The sequence below is a fragment of the Eumetopias jubatus genome, unplaced genomic scaffold (genome assembly GCF_037043125.1).
Source record: "Eumetopias jubatus isolate StellerSeaLion01/CBP00866 unplaced genomic scaffold, mEumJub1_p1.0 scaffold_16, whole genome shotgun sequence".
In the NCBI taxonomy this organism is placed as follows: Eukaryota; Metazoa; Chordata; class Mammalia; order Carnivora; family Otariidae; genus Eumetopias; species Eumetopias jubatus.
In genome coordinates, this window is record NW_028274822.1 from 69590387 (window position 1) to 69612059 (window position 21673).

A 21673-nucleotide genomic window follows, 5' to 3' on the forward strand; every position below is an offset into this window, starting at 1 on the left:
CTAAGGACATCCTGCCAGCCCTTTGGGGCAGTTTCTAGAGTCACTAGGATCGCAGCAACTTGGGCCAGCCTCCTTGAACACCCCTGCACTGCAGGAGGAAGGGTGAGGACCCACCCTACCCTAGCCAAGTCCCTGGACTGGAGGCCCTGGGGTGAATGAAATGGGAGAAGCACCCATAGAAATCTACTTTGAGGACCGGAGGTTTCGGGCCAAACTAGGTTTGTGTATGGGCTCTGGCAGGTGCCTTTCCGGCAGCATGCTGCGGGGGCCTCTGCCCCGTGTGGTAGGCTAGTGAGGAAAATGGGCAAGAGGAGACGCGGGCTCCCATCCTCTCCCACAAGGCCTCACTGGCCTCACTGTGAATCCCAGGTGTGCGCTCAGTCCAGGCTCTCTAGAGTGGGGGAAAGAGTGCTTGGGGGCCAAGCGCCGTGCCTGACCCTGTCTGCCTGTCACACCTTGGTGCCTGTTTCCCTGGGGAGCTGACAGGGGGCCAGTGTGGGGCCCCGTGGCCTGGTGGGCCTTGGAGGGGCGGGCTGTGGGCTCAGTACGTGGGCGGTATAGTTGAGGTGACCCGACTGTCATGGATGGGAAAGTTAGGAGGCTTAGCACAGGTGGGAGATAGACACGGGGGTGTCCATGGGTCCCTGGGCCTGGCCCTTGGGACGGAGGAGGCTTGTATGTCCATATGTGCTTCTGGGTGAGGCTGGGTGGTGGGCACCGTCCCGCCTGGCTCACCCCCAGTGAGCTGTCCTGCCACTCAGGCGAGTGGCCTGGGGAGCTGATCTCTGCTGGAGGGGTCTGGGCCTGGGGTGGCCCAGGCCTTGCCACTTACTTGGTCGGGGCTGGAAATCCATGCTAACTTTCAGACCTTAGTCTTGGCTCTCACTGCACACTGCACTCCCAGGGATTTGACTCTCCAGGGGCTAGCATTTTCACCTCTGGCTGAGGTGACTTTGCCAGGGCGACATTTCACCCTTGTGTGGGTGGAGCCATGTCCGAGTGGGGCCTCTCGCTCTTGTCAGTCAGTTGGCTGTGTGGGGGGTCAGCATTGGCCTGGGACCGCGTCCGCGGCTGGGTCAGTTCTCTGCCTTGGGAGCTTCTCTTGGGGCCCGAATCTCTACATCTAAAGATGGTGGCAGGCACCTGTCCCCTGTAGCCTGCAGTTGGGATTGGAGGCCAGGCTGAGTGGGGCCTTGACTATCCCTGGGCTTAGACAGCAACAACCGTGGAATGTTTGTTCTCCTTCCCCTGTTATCTGTGAGGGCCTTGTGGAGGCTGGGCGTACCCTCCCATCCCAGATCGCCCGGCAGGGCCAAAGTGCTGTCCAAAGCAAAGATGGGAGGGGGGCGCGCGCTGGTTTGGGCTTCAGTCCTGGTTAGTTTTCCCTCAGGTCAGGTCATGTGTGTGCTCGTCTGCTGAGGAGGCCTTGTGGGGGTTGGTACAGGGGTGGGAGGCTCTGAGGCCCGGGAGGCAGTAAGGAGAGAGCTGGAGCAGGTCAGATGTCCAGCGTCTCGCCCTCTGTGCCTCTCCTGCCTTCCTGCTCTCTCATTCCTCAGATGCTACTTCGGCACCTGAATGGAAAGTGGGTCAGGTCGTGGCGAGGGAGGGGCTGCCCGAGCCGCAGACTGGCCGACGCTGGGCTCCCGCCTGGAGCACAGGACTCAGATTCCCACTTGTGCTTCTTGGGCTCGTAGGCTCCTGGCCCCTTCCCTGCCATGAGCTCACTGGAGCGGGCCGGTGGCCAACCCCGGGGACAGAGTGGGCGGAGGGCAGGGGCTTGTGTCCCGGGCGGCAGGCCCCCCTGCCGCTTCCCGAGCAGGTGTGACCAGTGCCTGTCTTTGCAATAGCCCTGACCTCTAACCTGCGCCCGGTGAGCCAGCGGGACCCAACCACGCCGGGGAGCGGCCCACCAGCCACCAGGCGGCCAGCCCGAGGAGTGGTGACAGCGCAGGAGCTCCTGGCTTGGGGGGAAGGGAGGAAGGAGGAGAAACAAAGGCGAGTGTGCCTGGCGCCGCCCACCATGTGTCAGTCAGAGGCACGGCGAGGACCTGAGCTCGGAGCAGCGAAATGGTGAGATGCTGCCGGCCCCGTGCTAACCCCACTGTGCCCCGCCACGACCTCCGGAAGGTCAGAGTTCACGTCCAGCGGCCCCGCGGTGGAGGTGGCGGCAGGGGGCCAGGGGATCAGCCCCCGAGGCTGGAGGGGCCCGGCCCAGGGGGCCTGAGTCGGAGAGCCCGCTTCAGGTACCTGGGGAGACGGAGCGGGCTGGTGGCCTTCTGTCTGCTGCATCCTAATTGCTGCTCCCAGGCCCCCACCCCGGGCTTCCCCCACCACCCCCCGCTCGGGGAGAGGTGCCGCTCTTCTGGGATTGGTCCCTGGGCTTCTGCAGTGATCAGGGCGGGTGGGGGAAGCCCTGGGGACAGCAGGGATTTGTTCAGCTTTGCTTGGCCCCTACCTCCTTCCCGGACCTTTTGAAAACACGGTGGGGTGGGGTGGGAAAGAAGGAAGACAGAGAGCCTGGTGAGCTGTGGAAAGAAGCGTCTTCCATTGCAATCATTGAACAGCAGGTGCCCAACCATCAGCTTGGTTCTCCCGTTTTTTCTTTTTAGTATCAGCTGAGATGCTTCTTTGTTCCTTGGTTTGTTCAGCAACCTGAGGCAGAGGACACGGCTTCTCTGAGAGCATAAAGGCGCAGATGGGAGCCTTAGATTATCCAGTTGAATGCAGTCTTTTTGCAGATGAGGAAACTGAGGCCTGGGAACCTTCTCAGTGTGGGTGGGAATGTGGTCTCCTGGTGGCTGCACTGGGCCTCAGGAGCATTTTCTAGTGCCTAGGCATGGGACCAGGGGACTTGGGTGTCACTGTTGTATCTTGGGAGGCCAGGGTTCTGGTGGAAAGGCCCATCCAGCCTCTGAGATCCCCACGAGGCTGAGCCTGTGCTGAATGCACTGAGTTTGGGCTGCTGGGGTCTGGGGAGAGAAAGGAGGAGCCTGGCTCAGGTGTGTGACCCCAGCAGACCTGGGAGGTGGTCTGAGGGCTGGTGGGGAGGTTCCTCCCTCCAGTCTCTGGGTCTGTTTTGGAGAACCTGATCTGACGTAGAAAGACCAGGCAGTGGGTGGAGATTTAGCTGTTTGGTGGGCGTGTGTGTGTACAGGTGCATGTTCATGGGGGCTTTCCTTTGGAATCTTGTCAGGCCCAATCCCTTCATTTATCAGATGAGGAAACGAGGCCTAGCGCCAGGAGGAGATTTTCCAAGATCCTGCAGTGTAGTGGTTGCTCCCCGGTGCCTCTCCAGGCAGAGCTGGCCCCAGGGGTGGGGGTGGGGGTGCTCTGATGCAGGCTGTGCACCCCGTCTTCCCTGTGCTGCCCCCGATTCCCAGTCCTCCTCAGCTGGTAGGCAGGTGGGTGAGACTGGGATGAGAGTCTGGCGAACAAAGGCAGCGGAGCCCCCACCTCAGCCTGGGGTTGGGTTGAGGGACCGCGGCCAGTGCTGCCGGACTCCACGGAGAGGCAAGCTTGCTGAGGGTGGGGCGGGGCCTCCCAGACCCTGACCGCTGACCTGGGCCATGCACGGACATCTGCTCTGCAGGTTGCACTTCCCTCAGCTGGCCCTGAGGCGGAGGCTGGGACAGTTGAGCTGTATGTCCAGACCCGCCCTGAAACTGCGCTCCTGGCCCCTGACGGTCCTCTACTACCTCCTGCCCTTCGGTGCCCTCAGACCGCTCAGCCGGGTGGGATGGAGGCCCGTGAGCAGGGTAAGTGTGCGCAGGCTGCTGGCCTGGCTCCCCTCCACACGCCAGGGCGGGCCTAAGGTTGGGGTCCCGGACACAGAATGGAGGAGACAGTTGTCAGATTAGAGCTGATGGTGTGGGTGCTGAGCCCTCAGGATGGTCATTTTGACAGGCAAGCTGGTTGGGAAGGTCAGGCTGGTTGGTGGCCCTGAGGGCTTGCTGTATGCTGCCTCTTCTCCTTGCCTGCATTCGTGCCCTTTGGGGGCTCTGCTTCTGGAAGGAACCCACACTGGGCATTCAGAAAATGTGTGTGATTTCCTGTGTCCGGGCAGGAGAGAGCTTAGAGGTGATTTTGAGAAGAATGCAGATTAATTCCTGGATGCCAGAGGGTGATTCAGGAAGGTTGGTGCCTGTTTGGGCCCCTTAGGGTGTTTCTGAACTTGGTAGTCCCAGGCAGGGCTGGGTGAGGGAGCGACCTGGCCGCCGCCCCCTCGAGGGCTGCCCAGCTCCCTGGCCCTGGGCTCTCTGGGCAGGCTGACCCCAAGCAGGGAACCCTGGGCTCTGATGGGCGTCAGCTGGGAAGAGTTTGGGGCGCCACTGACTGAGTTACACTGTAGAGGTGTTTAAACTTGGAATGAAATTGCCTTTACACCCTGGGGACTTGGTGTCTAGGTCGGGCTGACAGGCCCCAGCTGCCGGTGAGAGGCAGGTCCTGCTGTGGCAGCAGCACCTGAGGCTTGAGAGGCATCCCCTCCAGGTCGCCTGGCCCCGAGAGTTTGGCTGGGGGAGGCCCGGCGGGCGGGCTCTGGTGGCCGTGGTACAGCACATCTGGTGTGGGGGTGCCCTCTGCTTCCTGTTCGACCGGACGCGCGCTTGGGGCTGTAGACTCACCTGCGCACTGGGACCCCGGCCCTTTCTGCCGCAGCCTCTCTGTGCGGGGGGCAGAGCCGGTCACGCTCCGCCTTTCCTAAAGAAGGACCGCGCTGGCCGGCCTCTCCTTGGGGACGGTGCGCAAAGTGCGTCGTGACTGATGCCCCTGAGTTTAAGTCACTGTGTCGGTCTCGGCCAGTACTCGGTTTGTGAGAGTGTTTGGGAAGCTCAGTCTGGTTCCTAGTGGGCAACAACCACATCACAAAGCCGTGGCGGGGTGCCCAGGTCTCCGGGGCCGGGGGGAGGGGCGCTGGGGGGCACACGGGGCCGTTGTGCATCTGCCTGTCCGTGGCCTGCAGGTGGCCCTGTACAAGTCGGTGCCCACGCGCCTGCTGTCGCGGGCCTGGGGCCGCCTCAACCAGGTGGAGCTGCCGCACTGGCTGCGCCGGCCTGTCTACAGCCTGTACATCTGGACGTTCGGTGTGAACATGAAGGAGGCCGCCGTGGAGGACCTGCACCACTACCGCAATCTCAGCGAGTTCTTCCGGCGCAAGCTGAAGCCGCAGGCCCGGCCCGTCTGTGGCTTGCACAGCGTGGTGAGGCCCGGCCCCGCCCTCCACGCCCCCCCCCCCCATGGGATTCTTGCACCTGCTGTCTCTGCAGGTGGCCCGTGGGTACTCCTCCCAGGCTGGGCCCCTGGGGAGGCGGAGACCCTGCCTCCTTAGTAGCAAACCTTTCTCGGCCCTTCCAGATCAGCCCGTCAGACGGGAAGATCCTGAACTTTGGGCAGGTGAAGAACTGCGAGGTGGAGCAGGTGAAGGGGGTCACCTACTCGCTGGAGTCGTTCCTGGGTCCGCGCACTTCCATGGATGACCTGCCCTTCCCGCCAGGTGGGTCATTGCCTGGTGGCAGCCTTGCGACCCTGTGGCAGCGTGGCTGGGCTGGTCCTCACAGAGGAAGACGGGAATGCATCGGGAGGGAAGGGCCAGTGGTCACTGTGTGGGGCTTTGGGGCCTCCCTGAGGGCTCAGGTCAAGCTTGTCTGAGAGCCGGGCCCTCGTGTCTGCCTCCCACAGCCACCCCCTGCGGCTCCTTCAGGAACCAGCTGGTCACTCGAGAAGGGAACGAGCTCTACCACTGTGTCATCTACCTGGCCCCCGGGGACTACCACTGCTTCCACTCCCCCACTGACTGGACAGTTTCCCACCGGCGCCATTTCCCAGGTTGGCCCAGAGCCTCCCTCCTTTTTTGGTGTCGAGGGACCGAGGCTCCACACTCGGGGTGCTGAGACTGGGAGGTGACTGCTTTAGTCTGGCCGGGTGGGGGCGGCAGGGGGCAGCCTGGGGTCTAGCCCACTCAGCATTCGGAAGGAGATGGGTGGACATGGGGCTCTGGGAGGCTAGTCTTCTTGCCGGGTGGGGAATGGCAGTGTCCCTGCCCCCGCAGGCTCCCTGATGTCCGTGAACCCCGGCATGGCCCGCTGGATCAAAGAGCTTTTCTGCCACAACGAGCGGGTGGTCCTCACTGGGGACTGGAAACATGGCTTCTTTTCGCTGACGGCCGTGGGGGCCACCAACGTGGGCTCCATACGCATCTACTTTGACCGGGTAAGCAGAGCCAGGCCCAAGGGCTGGGCCACTTGGGGTCCCCCCAACCCCTTCTCCCGTGGAGCCAGGTCCGTTGGGACTGTAAGTTCTAGAAGGGCATGTCCCCAGCCAGGCCTGACCCTGTGGAGCAGCTGCCCCGAGGAGGGGCTGGACCCTGGGCTCCTGCTCTGCCAGCCCCGACCCCACATGTGCTGTCGCTTGCTCATCTGGAGATGGCTGGACAGGGAGGGGGTTCACCTCCCAGCCTGCACTTTGCTTCTGCTGGCAACCCAGGGGATACAGTATGGAGCTCAGGGTGGGCCATGCTGATGGGAAGCCGAGAGTCTGAGGGGAAGTGGGGGGTGGGGATGCCTTTCTGTGTGTCAGCTTGTGGTTGCCCCTCGCCTGCTCGGGGTGAAGAGTGGGGTCTGATTCCTCTGTGTCCCCCGCCCCTGGCGGGTCCCGGTTCACAGCTGCTATTGGAGACTGGTTAGGCTTATGGGCCGAGTCGCTGTCCCCAGCTCCCTTTCCAGGCTGGGTTGGGGACAGGCAGCAGAGAGGTGTTCTGGGTCCAGGAGCAGACCCCACACGCTCTGCCTCGGACCTCCTGCAGGACCTGCACACGAACAGCCCGCGCTACAGCAAGGGCTCCTACAATGACTTCAGCTTCGTGACACACACCAACAAGGAGGGCATCCCCATGCGCAAGGGCGAGCACCTGGGCGAGTTCAACCTGGGCTCCACCATCGTGCTCATCTTTGAGGCCCCCAAGGACTTCAACTTCAAGCTGAAAGCGGGACAGAAGATCCGGTTCGGAGAGGCTCTGGGCTCCCTCTAGAGCCTCCTTCCTGGCGGCTGAGGAAAGCTACTGAGGGAGCTTTCTCAACAGAAACGGGAGGGTCTTTTACGGGGAGCCTCCACGGCTGCCTGGGGAGGGGACAGTCTCAGGGCTATGGGGCCCGACCATGCAGGACCTGGCTGACTAGTTCCTGCCGTTCTGAGGTGTGGGTGAGGTCAGAGCCCATGTCGGCCCTGGACCTACGTCGTCCCTCTTCCCACCCTAAAGAGAACATGCAGGCCAAGATCTCAAATTCCCTTTTGGAGATTTTTTAACCTATTGTATAAACTGGAGACCCTACATCTCTTGGCTGGGTGTTCAGTTGGTCTTCATTTCTGTTGTAAGACAGAAGTGGTTACATACGTTCCTGCTGCTCTCATCATTGCTTTCAGCCTCCCCTGCACTGACTGGGCTGTGCTGCCCCCGGAGCAGCGCCATGTGGCCTTTAACACAACCGCTTTCTGTTCCCAATTCACCCCACTCTGCTCGTTTGGGAAAAGCTGTCTCTTTGCACTTGGCGGCTGAACACCTCCTCCTTGACTCCGCCAGCATCACACGAGGGGGACTGATGGCATGGCGCTTGACTGGCCCCAGTGAGTGACCTTCCAGAGCTGGCGAGTCCTCTTTCCAGTAGGCAAGACCAATTATTGAACCCCCGCCCCCCAGTGGTGTCCAGAGTGAATGGACAGGCAGGTAGTGGCGGCCAGGCAGGGGCCAGGGGAGAGCTCGTTCCACCCCCCACCCCACCCCCATATCCAGACCCACAGAAACGTGGTAAGTTGCTGCTATTGATTCAGGGGCTTGTGTTGGAGGCAGAGGAAGGAGCCTTGGTGTATTGGGAGGGGGGCGGGTCAGTGCCTACAACACCTGTCCCCAGGTAACAGGTACACGGTTCTTAGGGAGCCACGGACAGTGGGGGCCAGGGTTCAGGTTTCCTGGGGACGCTGTGAATTTCTCCTGCAGGAGAAGCCATTTGAACTCTTTCAACTGTATCAGTAGCACAGTATTTTTGTATGAAAAGTGGGAGACTTCTGACCAGTAATTCATTTAATTGCCACATTTTGAAATAAAAAATAAAACTCAAACTCATTGCAGCCTTGCGTTCTGTTCCTGGAGGTGGGCTGAGGCCTCCCCGGGGCAGTGACTAGCACAGAGCCCGCCGCAGGGCTTGGACGCGGGCGATGCAGGCGCTGAGGGGCTGGCGTTGGGCCTGGAGCTCAGAGGCCAGCCGCTGAATCTGTCGCTCCACCTGGGGGATGGGGCAGGGGAGGGGAGGCTGAGCAGAGCCCAGGGGTGGGGAGAGGGAGGGTGGGAAGCCCTTCGAGGGCTGCCTGGGGCCTCACCTCCTGTAGTTCTTCCTGCACCTGCCGCTCTGCTTCCTGGTCCTCCGGCCTGGGCTCCTCATGGCTCAGCTCCAGCCACCGGCGCAGGCTTCTTGCTTGCCGCTGACAGGACCTGCCCGAGGGAGACACCTGCTGCCAACCTGGCTGGGCCCTTGGCCGTGCGCCTCCAGGTGGGGAAGCAGTGCATCTGCTACTTCGGCGGGGGTGGGGTGGGTGGGGGGTGGTGGTGGTGGTGCGGGGAGGGCAGTTCTGTTCCCGTCGGCCTCCACCACCCAGCTCCGCAAGCACCTTGGGTGGGCCTCAGGACACCCCCTCCTCTGCCCTTCCCCTCCCCCCCGCCAAGGACCCTGGCAGTGCGCTCTGGAGAAACAGCTGGGGTTTTTCTGGGTCTTACGAGAGGTTCTGCTTCATGGTCTGATAGTCCTGCAGTTGCTGCTGGATGCCCTCCAGCTCTGCCTCCAGGTCCATGGGGCCCTTGGTGACAGAACAAGCTCTTGGATCTGGACCACGGTCCCGGCTAGGCCAAGGCTGAATGGAGGGATCCCAGGCATCGGGAGTGGCCCGAGCACCCTCGGTGCTGACAGGCTTCAGCTGCGCACCCGCGCTTGCGGAGCCAGGCCTGCCGGTGCCTGTGAAGTCCCCAGGAAGCAGCAGGCGGGAGTGAGGGACACTGGCTGGGGATGGCGAGGCCTGGGCTGTGAGCCCAGGGGTGGTGGGCTGTGCAGGTGCCTGTAAAGGGAGGATGGATGAGCACAGAAGCAAGGAGGAAGGCTAGGGGAGAGGCACCCAGGCTGCCCACCGACCAGCTCACCCAGGCCCGGCCCGGCCCTGCCCCTTTCTTCAGACCTGACATGAGGAAATCCCGTAAGCAGCCCAAGAACACCCCACACCTGTGCAGTCCAGTCCCATTCCTGCCCCAGGGCCTGGCTCGGCACTGCCCCCGCTCTGAGCTGGGCCCCTGCACTTCAATGAGGAAAAGTGGTCCAGGGCAACTGTCCTGGGCAGACCACACATCTACAACCCTCCATTCCCTTCTGGTGACCATCGACCAGCTGTGGGCATCAACTCTTGGGGGGGGGGGCCCAACCCTGCCGCTATCTCCTCTATTACTGAGCATTCGTGCCTTCTTGCACCCCCTTGCCACCTGTGCCCAGACTCCTGTGCCCATGCCCTCCGGGCCCCTTTCCTCCTGCAGATGCAGTCAGTGTCCTGGGCAGGCCAGGGGCTGTCGAGGCAGCCCAGCTGGGAGCTGGGAGGGAGCACAGCTCCCTTCCAAGGGCAGCAGCCTCAGGCAACTCCTTAGGGCCTGCACCGCCACAGGATTCTAGAACAAGGGGTGGACTCCAGATCCAGGGGTTTAAAAATTATTGTTAATAAAAAGGCTGTCACATGCCCTGGGGAGCCACCGCCCCCCTCCTCCCAGGAACGATTCTCTTCGGTTCCCAGGGGTTTACCTTCAACAACTACATCTCAGACTCTGTTTTGCTTTCCGGCTCTGACCTCCTCCCCGAAGCCCACACTCAGAATCTTGTTGCTTTATCCCAAATTGGACAGGTTCAAGACAGACTCCTCAGGCTTTACCCCAGACAGGCCTCTCCCCCCACCCCCCGTTTTCCCTCTTTCCGTAAAGAACTCCTTATTCCTGGAGTTATTCATGCCAGAAACCCAAGAGCCATCCTGGATTCCTTCCTCACCCTTCTCAAACCCATCGGAGGAGGTCCTGCCTAGTGTGCCTCCCACGAGGGGCTCTGCCCGCAGCCCAGCCACCACCTAATCCTGGCTCCCGGCACCTGCTGGCCCATGGGATCACAGCTGCCAACCGGCCCCCACTACTTTCTACTTAAAATCCAGACGCTTCCCCTGGGCCTGTTGGACCCTCCGTGATCTGCAGTGTCTTCATCTATGTCCGGGGCTCTTCTTCGGTCTCCACCTCTGGGACATAAGCTTCACCAGTGGGGGCCTCAGCAGCCTTTACCTACTGGGTCCCGAGGACAGGGGCGCCTGCACTTGGTGAAGGCATGAGTGGCCTCCCAGCACCTTCCCGAGCCGGCAGTGCTCTTGGAAGCAAGCGAGTGTGTGAGGAAGAGCACCGAAGGCCAGACCGAAGTATGAGACCCCAGGTGACCAGGAGGACTTACCCTGGCAGGCGCTTGCACCCCACAAGGCATGAAGGACGAAGGGGGCAGCAGCTCTGGGCCTGTATTCAACGTGGGGGGCAGCTTTGGGCCAGGGTGACCCAGCAGGGCCCCGGGCTGGGGCAGGACGCTGCTTGGGACCAGTGCTGTCCAGGCCACTGGCAGGAAAGGCCGCCTCAGGGCAGGGCCTGCAGGCTGGGCCACACCCGGGTCGCACGCCCTCGGTGCCTCAGGCCTAAGCAGAGGGACGGCAGGAGCTGGTCAGGCCGCAGCATCCGCCTGAGGAGCAGGAAGGAAAGGAGGCCACCCACCCTAGGACCACACAGCATACCCTTTCCCCCCGAGGGTGCCACACCCCAGGGGCCTCTGGCTCGGCACCGGCTCCAGCAGGAAATGTGGGCGTCGAGGTTGCTTTCTTGCCAAGCGGGCAGCATTGCTGGGAAGAAACACAGGCCTGTTCCTCTTGGCTGCCTGGGGCATCCAGTCCGGCCCCCTCCAATCTTACAGGGAAACGGGGGGCCAGAGAAGGAAAGGCCCTGGCCCAAGGTCAGCAGGTGAGCTGGAGTGGGCCTGGGCCCCAAAGTACTTCCAGTAATTCCAATGAAGTGAGCCCGATGCTGTGGGGATGCCTCGGCCGCCTCATTTCATCTGACCTCTGCAGCCACCCAGTGACACAGGTGCTCCTCCCACATCAGAGGGGGAGCGGGCTCATCGGGGTCAGGCCCTGTTGGGGTCTGGCGGCAAGGGAAGCCGAGCAGACTGAGGCCCAGGCCAGTCCCCCACCCCAGTGGTGACCTCCGCCAGGCTCAGGCAGTGCTCGTCACTCTGGGAGCCGACAGCTGCATCAGCCAGGTCTTTGGGGACGGGCCAGGTCACGAACAGCGGGGCTTCCTAGAGGGAGCCCATTTCCTGGCTGGAAGGGGAGAAGCAGGGAGACTGGAAGGTCTAGGGGCATGAGGGTGGGGCTGCCCTACAGCTGATTACTTTTTTTTTAAAACTACATGTTCTCTCCCCCACATGCTGCAGGTACAGAGGCTGAGGTCCCTTCGGTTGGGCTTGATGATATGGGAGGGACAGGGTCCTGCTGGAGAAAGGGGTCCACGCGGCTCAGCTGTGACCCTCCCTCCTTGTGTAGTCCAAGTTTTTACTCCCGGCAAGAAGCAAGGAGAAGAGGCGAGGGATGGGCTACTCACAGCTCTAGGAGGTAGGGGTCCCCAGCAGCCAGGGACAGGCTGCCCAAAGCTCCTCGGGGCCCATGAGGATCTTGTGGCTTCTTGGTCTCCAGGGCAGCATCCCCAGCCCCAGCCTCGACACAGGTGGAAAGGGGTCTGTCAAATGTCACTTTCCTGCTGGGCATGGTGCATGTGAGGGGCCGAGGCTCCCTGCCCTGGCCCAGAACCTTCTGTTTCCAGAGCATGGCACAGCGATGGACCGCACGGTGGAGACTGTGAGCCGCCTGCAACAGGCCTCTGGTCAGGTCCTGCCGTATCCTACCCACTCCTCGCGAGAAGGGATGGGGGACCCCTCACCTGCACCTGCTGCTGGGCATGCAGCTGCTGCCGTAAGGCCTTCATGCCAGCTGTGAACCGCAAGAGGCGCGTGGCGCCCTCCTGGAGAAGCTGCCGGTGGTAGGCCTGTATGGCCTGCTCCTGACGCGCCTTCTTTCTCCTCCTTTCCAGCACAAAGCCCAGCCACGCGGCCCACACCTCCAGGGGGAGGAGGAGATGAGGCCCAGTTCTCCCTGCTTAAGCCTCCCCCCGCCCCCTGGGGCTGTCCCCACGACCCAGCCTGCCCTCCACTGAGGCGAGGTCCTTCCCTGGGAGAGGCACGCACAGCAGGGGGCGGAGGCCACCGTTACCTTTGCCTGTAGTGAGAAGGACCAGAACCACAGGGCCCGGGCTGTGCCCTGCTGCTCGCGCCTCCTGTTCGCCAGCTATGGGCCGGAGAGAGAAGATCATGGAAATTTTGCCCTCAGGGAGGCTGCTCTGACCACGGGGTCTTGGTCACTCTGAGACCCTTTTCTAGCAAGGTGCTGCCCTCCCTCCACTGGGAAGGGCCCAGCGCTGCCCGGTCCTGAGGTGGTGGACCAAGGAGTGTGCCTCTGGGAAGAACAAAGGCAGAGCCCTGGGGATGGGAGCCAGCGGGGGCAGCGTGCTGGGCATGACGCAATCCTGCCTGGTGTTTTATCACGTCCTGGGCGAAGGCTTAAAATGGATTCATATTAATTTTTGGAAATTGCCCTAAAGTATATTTTAATGTGACATTGTAGAAACAGGGCCCTGAAGTGCCTTGGGCTTGTACAGGTCACAGGTGGAAGGAACCGGGCAGTGCCGGGAAATGACCGGGGTTAGGGGAGCCCTGGGACGAGGGTGGAATTAAACATTTTAAATGTGGGGGGGGGCGCCTGGGTGCCTCAGTCAGTGGAGCGTAAGGCTCTTGATCTTGGGGCTGTGAGTTTGGGCCCTATGTTGGGTGTAGAGATTAAATAAATAAAAATAATAAAAAAGTTAAATGTGGGTTCAGGAAGCAGTAGGAGGGGGAAGGGGCTTCTCGCTGGCTCCCACCTGTTGTTTCCACTGGCAGAAGCAGGCCCGGCTGCGGGTCTGGGCCAGGAGCTGGGCACCCTGCCTCTGCAGGAGCTGGGGAGAGAGCAGCTAAAAGCAGTCAGGGCCCTGTGTGCCAATCACCTGAGCGCAGCCTCGGGTGAGAGGCTCCGGGCCCAAGAGAACTGTCCTCCCATCCCCAAGAGCAGTCTTGGACGAAGCCAAGGCCTCCTGTAGGAGCGTCGAGGTGACTCTGGAGGCCCCCCAGCTCTGACACCCCATGCTTCAGGATGAGCCAGTTTTCTCTACTGGGCCACCTTTTGCCTGGAGGAGACCCGACCCAGAGGCTGGCTTCCCTCAGCCCTCCCAGAAAGGCCCCTGAAGCCTTGTGCCCACAGGACCCCAATCACCCAGCATCCTGGCGGTCATGGGTTTTGCCAGAGAGCCCTCCTCTTCCCCAGGTGATGGTCTCCTGCCTGGGAGCCACCGCCTGCCTCACCCGCTTCCTGACACAGCCCAGATGGTGCGCCTTCCACCGCGCCATGGCCTGCAGCAGCCGCCGCCGGCCGTGATGCGCAGCCGCCCTCCTGAGCTGGGCTCTCTGCTCGGCCGCCCTCCGGCCTCGGTCCCGCCAGCGCCAAAAACACGTCCTGAGACAGCCTAAGGCAAATCCGAGTCAGAGGTTGCTCTTATGGGAGGGTTTCTCCGAACCAGTCTGCAATGGTCAAGGTTTGGAGAGCTGAAAAGGTCATGGGGTAGAGCTGGGGTGTCAGCCCACACTCGGTGAAACAGCCACATGGGGACGGTGGCCACTCTGTGACATCAGCTCTGGCCACCTTCAGTGGCTGCAAGCACCCCGGGGGCCGGAACCTGGGCTGCTGTGCCCCCAAGGGTGGGCCAGAAGCACCAGGCTGTCCACGGTGGCCACATGTCTGCAGCGCCCCCCGCGGAGCAGCCCGCAGGATGCTGCCGGACACACAGAGGAGACCCTCTGTCCAAGGGAGTGGGGGGCCATGGCCCTATTTGGCCAGAGAGGAAAACCAAGGCTCAGGGAGTCCAAGCAGCTCCAGCCAGGCCTAGGAGGAGACACAGTGTCTGCTGGGCCAAGTCTGATATCCTGGGCTCTGCAGGCAGGCAGAGGCTACGGCATGCATTTTGTTTCTGTGTCACCAGATTCTCTCTTGAGGGAAAGCAAGCACTTTCTGCTGTTTTTCAAGAGGGTTGGTACCCGGGCACTGATGCCAAGGTGGGGTGTCCTCTCCGGGGCCTACTGGAGGCGGCAGGGAGGGCAGGTTTGCACGCCTGGAGGTGAAGCCTTAGGACCAAGTGCTGATGCTTCCTGGATACTGCTTCAAGTGGGTACCTCTCACTGGATCCTTACCACAACCCCAAGAGGCAGGTACTATTATTCCCATTTTACAGATGGAGAAACTGAGGCTCAGAGAAGCCTTGCTGGGGCCGCACAGCCAGCATCTGACCCTGCCTGTACCAGGCTCTCTGTTGAATGTGTCTTACAACACGTCACCCTGAGCTTGTCCTCCTCCAGCACCCAGACCCACCCCTGGGCTGCCAAGGCGTGCCTGAGACTCGAGGCCTTAACTAAGCCCAGAAATGGTTCCATAGGTACTGAGTGCACATCTGCTATGTGCTGAGAACACTGTCTTGCCACATGGTCTCGCAAATCCTTTGTACCACCTGTACCAGACACAGCAATCCCAGGGCCCGCCAGGTGCTGCCACCGCCTTCTACGGAAGGCTGCCTGCCCCTCGGTCCTGCGGAGAGAAGCAGCTCCAGGCTGCACCCCATGCCTGTCACCTCTAGCACCCGCTGTGGCCGCCTGACCCCCCACTGGCAAGGCCTCTGCAGTGCTGGATGCCAAAGCTCTGTCCAGAGGCCACGGAATGGGCTGAACCCCTCAGCTTCTCTCTTGGGAGTGACCTGGAAACATAGCACTGGTTTCTGGGGGGGGGGCAGCTTGAGGACACAAAGAAGCCCATTAGGGGTGGAGTAGGTGTGGGATGTTTGACCCCACGGTTCTGTCTAGAGAAAAGCAGAGATGTGTGTTTAGCCACGTAAAACACTATAGTCAGAACCAAACCAAAGTTGATCATTTTTTGTCCTGGAGCAAACAACTTGATCTGTTTTCCCTATGGTCCGATTTAAACCATTCCTGTTTGTTTTCATTTCCGGTTGTATTTTCATTTATTGTAACCACTGGCTGTCCTCTCATGTCCCTACTGCAGGGCCATAGGCCTCAGTTTCCCTGCATCTCCTCTCTGCTCCTGTCTGGACAGTCTTCCCCAGGCTGTTTGTATAGCAGGGAGTCAGACTGTCCAAGGCCACTGCTCCCTGAACACACAAGGGCCCGGCTACACAAGGAGGCAGACACCCCTCAACCTTGACTCCTTCGTAAGAATCAGATATTAAGCCTCGGTCTTACATTTGGACATCAACTGGTTGGCACCTGGCTGGGAAGAGAATGCTATGATGCACTGGATTGAATGGTTACCCCTCCCAAACCCAGAACCTCATCCTGAACCTCAGAACTGTAGTCGGCAAGACGGTCAGTGCAATCAGCTGACACCATCCTGGGGGAGGACTGGCGGCCTTCTAAGAGAGACGCAGACGCAGGGAAGACAGCCCTGTGCCCTCAGAGGCCGAGGATGGAGGGATGGGTCTGCAAGCCAAGCAACAGCAAGGACTGCCTGGACTGTCAGGGGCTGGCTTCCAGGCAAGGAAGGATTCTCCACTCCAGCCCTCACAGGAATCATGGCCCTGCCGACACCCTGGTTTCGGACGTGGCCTCAGAACGCCGAGAGAACAATTTTCTGCCAGTGGAAACCTCCCAGTTCGTGGCACTGTTATTTAGCCACAGGAAACTCACACGCGTGAGAAGAATACAAAGACTGAGGGAGAGCAGATGGAACACAAGACAGTTCTGTGTCCTTCACAGCCCTCTCCCCGGCTGCCAGGAACTCCGCTTACCCTTATCGAGCACCTTCCGGGCCTCCTTGATGGCACGGTCCTCCTGTTGTCGGTAGTATATCTGCACGGATGCAGCCTCCCGCCACTGCACCAGGACCTAAGGGGCAGATGAAGGGCACATCCTGACTTCCCAGGAAGCCCAGCTCTGCGGGCAGCTCCTCACGGAACAAGGCCAAGCGGGGACACGGCACTCACACACATTCTGGAAAACGCCGGCCAGCCCACAGACCCCAGGCCACAGACCCAGCCCCCGGTCCCCACAGGAGGCCCAGTATTGCAGGCGATGGACTGTTCTATAGAAGCAGTTAAACTTCCAAGCACGCCATCAAGAAGTCAAGGCATCACACGGACTTTTGTTCTGTTATTACGTGTTAAACAGAACTATATGTTACACGCCTGCAGCCTTTCTGAGACACACAAGAAATCACACCAACAGAGCACTTTAAAAAGAAGTCAAGCAGCCGGGGTTGCTGCTCCCCGGCTCCTGAGGCACAAACTCTATTCCCTGCAAAAAAAAAAAAAAATGGCCTCCCTTCCGAGCCGAGGCCAAGCAGAGTCCCGAGTCCCGACCCTCCTTCCAGGGCTGGCCCCAGACAGCAGACTTTTCCGACAGCAGACTAGGCCTTGATTTGAAGTCACGGTTCCTCACCCTCGGGAGGCTTCCGAGTTGTCAGGACCAGTCTCCCCCCGCCTTCCAACAGGAGAACCGCTGCTGTTCAGAGCTCCTGGAATGATGCTTTCCTCTAAAACAGCCGCCGGTGCAAGGACCACTTCTGTCCCTTCATTTCTGAGTACCCCCTGGTGTGTAACACCCCTTCCTCCCACAGTCGTGTGCTGGCACGCCCCCCCTCCTCCGGCGCATAGGACAGGCCCCACCACGCGGCCTTTGGGGGCCACTTCCCACGGATGATGACCAACAATCTCACGTTCCTGGAGTGCACGAGCAGGAGTGCGCATCCTCTGACAGATTGAAGAGACGGAGGGGCACGCTGACTTAGTTTGTCCCAGTGGGAAATTCTACATGTGTAGGAAATATTGGTTCTGATAAGAACCAGTCTGCTCACTATGTTTTTGTTTTGATGGATATTGGTGCATAATCCAGCAAAAAAATAAATAAAACCCTACTGCTCACACGGCTGTTACGTGTGCATGGAGGAGGGTGAGTGAGCCCACGTCCTGGGTTCCCCATTCAGTGCCTAGCTTTGGGGCCACCCCCTCGCAGCAGCAAGGTCCCAAGCCCTCCTGGGCGACCAGCTGGTCTCCGCATGTCTCACCTTGGAACACAAGGTTCGCCGGTAGTGAGCGCTTGCTCGGGAGGTTTGCTGGGCTTCAGCCACACGGGCCAGGGTGTTCTCTCTCCAGCGACGGAACACATACCTGCGGGAACACAGGCCGGGGAGATGGGGTGACACTAGTGCGGAGAGACAGGGGGAGGTTTCCAGTGAGTCGTTCCTGCTTCTTCAGCCCACTAGTGCCTCAATCGAGGATGGACTCCTCGTACCTGAGAACATCAGTCTCACCAAGAGCCACGTTTATGACAACACACACAACACACGGCTGGTGAGCACCCGCTCTGTGCCAGGCACTGGGGGAGCACCAGGGGCACCACGGTGAACAAGGCCAAACACCACGTCCTCGCGCACGTACATGACATACAGCAGGGACCAGGTAGTGACGGTACAGGCAAGTCATGCCGCAGTAAGGCACAGAGAGACGGGAGGTGGCAGAAGGCCACCGGAGCCCCAGCACCGTGCTTGCTGCTGAGTTAGTTCCGTCACTCTTTCTTACTCCCCATGTCTGAGGAGCTGCATGGGCACTTCCCCGAAGGAGGGTGTGGGTGTTAAGTCCACAAGGCCCACCACTCCCAGGCAGCCTGGAATACCATGTGCTGAACAAATCCGGAGGGAGGAAAAGAGTGGAATGAGGGAGGCCTGCCGGGAAGGAGAGAGTGAGAGCTTGGTTTAGCAGGAGCTAGACGACGGGCTCCTGATGGAGCTGGAGCTGACAGAGCGAGTGACCTCCAAGGCTGTGGGAGATGCCTCTGGAATCCGTGAAAGGCCTGGACAGCCAAGCTGGGAGGCACCTGAGTGGGGGCTGAGGCAAAGGGAGTCCCTGCAGCTCTGGAGCAGGAGACACGGAATCGTGCAGGGGAGGGCACAGTGTCGAGAGGAGCAGGACGAGGGAGCTCGCGCACATGTCCCAGTGACAGCTGCCTCCGCAAGGCCCCAGGCCGCACACAGCAGCTTCGAGACATGCGGTGACCCAATGAATGGAGCGCCTGCTGTGCAAAAGCCCAAGCCAGGCTGCGAGCAGCACAAGGAGCCAGGCCTGCCCGCCCTCTGGCCCCGGTCAGGACGCCCGGCCCTGCCTGGGTCTGGACGGAGCGCGCCGTTCCTCAGGCAGGGCCCGGAGACGCGGGGGCACTCACCGAAGCAGCCGCCTCCCGTGCTGCCTCTCCCTGGCCGCCACCTCCTGGAGGACGCTCCGCACGCGGCTCTGGTACGTCTGCAGGAGACCGAGGGGACCAGTGGCCGGCCCGGCCTGTGTCCCTCCGCAGCCCCACAGCGCTCACCCGGGAGCGCGCCGAGTCCCACGGCCAGAAGAGCACCGGGACAACAGCGAGGGGACGCTCTCGCTAAGTCCTCACTCATCAGTCAAGCCACTGGGCTCCTGGACAAGGGGCCGCTTCGATGCGGAGGCTGGTAACCCCAGACTCGTTTTTGCTGTGCCGAGCAAGGCCACAGGGGGTGAAACCCGCTGTCCGGCACACGCGCTCTGGGAGGGGCAGGGAGAACAAGGGAAGGACACAAAGTCCCCACTGCCGCCCCCCCAACCCCCCCCGCAGCCCCGCCGAGGCCAGCAGCCGCCCATACCGCCCAGGTGCGCAGCGCCCCGCGCAGCAAGGTGCGCCGGTGATGCAGGCGGGCGCGCGTCAGCTTCTGCCGCTCGGCAGCGCGCAGGGCCAGGCCCTGCAGACAGAGGGAGGGCCGGGGGCCGGGAGGGGCTCAGCCACGTCTCATCTTGCACCCGTGGGGTCCTCACCCCCCACCCCTAGTCCTCATCTAGCAATAGGTATCTCTCAGGGGTTTTGTGGGGATCCGATGGAACAAGTGCTTGACTTGGGGTAAATGCTCAAGCATTTTTACCCTGAGTAGAGTGCCTGCAAATGGTTAGGCCAGGACTTTTAGGTTCAGTGAGTTCAGACCAGAGCCAGAAGGACATGGGATTTTGAGCCAGTCACCTCACGTCACCAGGTTAGTGCTTGCCCCTGTGCTGCCCAGGCTGTCTCCCAGGCTCAGAGGCAGATGGCCACCGTGGGGCTGAAGCCAGACCCACGTGTCTACTCGGAGTCACGCTGACACACAGCCCCACCTGTCCCCAACCACATGAGGTGGCGTCTTTGCCAAAGCCTTACCTCCTTCCACCTGCCCCAGGCCCAGTGCAGGATCCGAGCCGAGTGGAACTCTGCAGCCAGCACCAGGCCGGTTTTCCTGTGGGGAGGGCTGAAGTCAGCACTGCAGCCTGGACCCGGCCAGGGCCCTTTCGATGAGCACCCCTCACAGTCCCTGGCCCCTGCCTAGGTGTTCTTAAACTGGTGGGGAGGGAGGAATCAAGACCTTTTCTGGGGGCTCCTGGGTGGCTCAGTCAGTTAAGCATCTGCCTTTGGCTCAAGGTCATGATCCCAGGGTCCTGGGATCGAGCCCTGGGTCAGGCTCCCTGCTTAGCAGGGGAGTCTGCTTCTCCCTTCCCCTCTGCCCCTGCTTGGGTGCTCACTCTTTCAAATAAATAAACAAAATCTTAAAAACAAACAAACACCTCCTCTGAAGAGTGCCAGAGGATTTGGGCTCTCCCCTCAGGAAAGCGAGCACCTAATTAAATTCTTGCAGCCAACCTGACAGGGCTCAAGTACACTGAAGTACATTCATGTGCTGGCGACTCAGGAGATTAAAGGTGCCCAGAATCTGAGAGTCAGGGGGAGATCTGCACAGCACAAAGTGGATGCAGAAAGGCATGAAAGCAGGCCAGGGTGGGCAGTGTCCATGTGGGCGGCCTGCCCCGCCCTCTCTTCAACCACATGGTGTTGTAAAAACTGCCACAACCTGCCCCTGGGCCACAGCTGCTGGTCCTGGGGGCTCAGCTATCCTGAAACGGGCTCATCAGTCTATTCCCTGGCCATGGTCACTCTGAATGGGCCCCAGTGAGTAGGACGCATCCAATGGGTAGGACCTCAGATCCATGCAGCATGTCTGTCCCTAGTCGAGTTCCTGAGGCTGGGAGCTCCATGAGGTACCCCAGGATCCTCTCACTACATCCCTGCTTTGGTATAGACTGTATCAGGCAGAATTTCTGGAACTTAGAACCAGAGTCTAGGCTAACACGACCCTCCGACGGGCACTCAGAGCTGAGGGTGCTACCACTATGGTCAAAGCTGGCCTGAGAGGGGAAGAGCTTCTGGGGCAGAAGCAGCCCCTCACTCTGTTCTGAGGCCTCGGGCACTGTCCCTCCAGATGCAGAAAGCCCTCCTGAGCTGACGGTGGCGGCGGTGGGCCCAGGCCGCTGCTGTCCACTGTCGCTCCCGGTGACGTGCTGCTGCCTGCTGGTGCCACGTGGACCAGGACCTCTGTAGGAGCTGCTGCTCTGAGTGAAGGATGGCCTGGGGCAGGATGGCGGGGAGAGAACAGAGTGGGTCAAGCAGCTGGGGGTACAGAAGCCAGGAAGAATCTATAGGCCACAAATACTGACCAAGGCAAAAGAAATGGGCGTTACAGAGCCGCCCTGGCCCAGAAGCCATATGTAAACTCCACTGACAAAGGCAACAGATGCCCCAGGTCCTGCCCTGCCTTGTGAGTCCTGGTCACAGGCAGGACGCCCCGCAGTGTGGGTCTGGGCTCTGGGCGACGTCTCGAGCAGAGGCGGCAGTGAGTGCAAAGCTTGAAGCAGGTCCTGCCCACTCCAGGCACCTCCGCAGGGCGGCCACTTACCATTCTCTCCGCCAAGCGGTTTTCTCGATGCTGAAACATCTTCTGCCACCAAATAGCAAATACTTGCTTTTCCAATGTCTCCCTAAAAAGATAAATAATAATAATAATGGGAAATAAGGCACTTAAAATAAAACAAAATCACTACAAAAAAGAATGAGAAGTCCCAAATAATTGGGTTTTTCCTTTTAGGCTCTGAAGAGGTAGATACATTGAGATGGAGAGAAAGGAAAGAGAAAGGGAAGGAAAGCAGACAGCAGTGGGCAAAAAACCCCCACAAACAACCCAATACTCTTCAAGTTCTTTTCAGTGTCAGCCAAGCATTCACACAGTAAGAATGAGACTGACTTGGAGACCCTGGCTCTTCATCAGTTCAGTTCCGCACTGAATTACCAGCAGTGCTCAATGATCAGTAGTGAAAGCCTTTCTAGTCCGTGCTGACCGGCCAGGCTGCTGCTACCCAAATCCTTGGGGAGAGCGGTTAAAAACAGAGGCCACGTCTCCAAGGCTGACTGCACAGGTCTGAAGTAGGCCCCAGGAAACAGTATTTAAAACAAATGTTCCATATGAGGTAGACAGGGAGACAGGTTTGAGAACCACTGTTCTGTCTCCTCTGCCTAGGCCTCCCTGCTCAGCATGATGGGAAGGCCTGCAAAGGCAGTGC

General features: G+C 60.4%; 2 protein-coding genes across 7 annotated transcripts in view; one reads left to right on the plus strand and one right to left on the minus strand.

Annotated features, from left to right (window-relative positions):
• Positions 1-8109, plus strand: part of PISD (phosphatidylserine decarboxylase) — a 42759-nt gene extending 34650 nt beyond the window's left edge. For 2 of the 5 annotated variants that reach the window (XM_028124730.2, XM_028124726.2), the window contains 7 exons: positions 1848-2070; positions 3590-3755; positions 4961-5197; positions 5353-5491; positions 5677-5823; positions 6047-6207; positions 6800-8109. In XM_028124730.2, the coding sequence (XP_027980531.2) occupies positions 2021-2070; positions 3590-3755; positions 4961-5197; positions 5353-5491; positions 5677-5823; positions 6047-6207; positions 6800-7024 (1125 nt within the window). In that variant the 5' untranslated portion in view covers positions 1848-2020 and the 3' untranslated portion in view covers positions 7025-8109. Of the gene's footprint in view, positions 1-1847; positions 2244-3589; positions 3756-4960; positions 5198-5352; positions 5492-5676; positions 5824-6046; positions 6208-6799 lie in introns of those variants that run through there. The other 3 variants (XM_028124727.2, XM_028124731.2, XM_028124728.2) reach the window with 3 other exon arrangements.
• SFI1 (SFI1 centrin binding protein) overlaps positions 8054-21673 on the minus strand; it is a 94207-nt gene continuing 80587 nt past the window's right edge. For both annotated transcript variants that reach the window (XM_028124710.2, XM_088019288.1), the window contains 17 exons: positions 21013-21094; positions 20506-20684; positions 19446-19521; positions 18904-18999; positions 18459-18535; positions 17305-17407; positions 16031-16127; positions 13545-13705; positions 13067-13141; positions 12361-12435; positions 12032-12208; positions 11696-11958; positions 10834-10938; positions 10506-10737; positions 8762-9096; positions 8368-8479; positions 8054-8273 (listed from right to left, as the gene is read on the minus strand). In XM_028124710.2, the coding sequence (XP_027980511.2) occupies positions 8169-8273; positions 8368-8479; positions 8762-9096; positions 10506-10737; positions 10834-10938; positions 11696-11958; positions 12032-12208; positions 12361-12435; positions 13067-13141; positions 13545-13705; positions 16031-16127; positions 17305-17407; positions 18459-18535; positions 18904-18999; positions 19446-19521; positions 20506-20684; positions 21013-21094 (2350 nt within the window). In that variant the 3' untranslated portion in view covers positions 8054-8168. The remainder of the gene's footprint in view (positions 8274-8367; positions 8480-8761; positions 9097-10505; positions 10738-10833; positions 10939-11695; positions 11959-12031; positions 12209-12360; positions 12436-13066; positions 13142-13544; positions 13706-16030; positions 16128-17304; positions 17408-18458; positions 18536-18903; positions 19000-19445; positions 19522-20505; positions 20685-21012; positions 21095-21673) is intronic.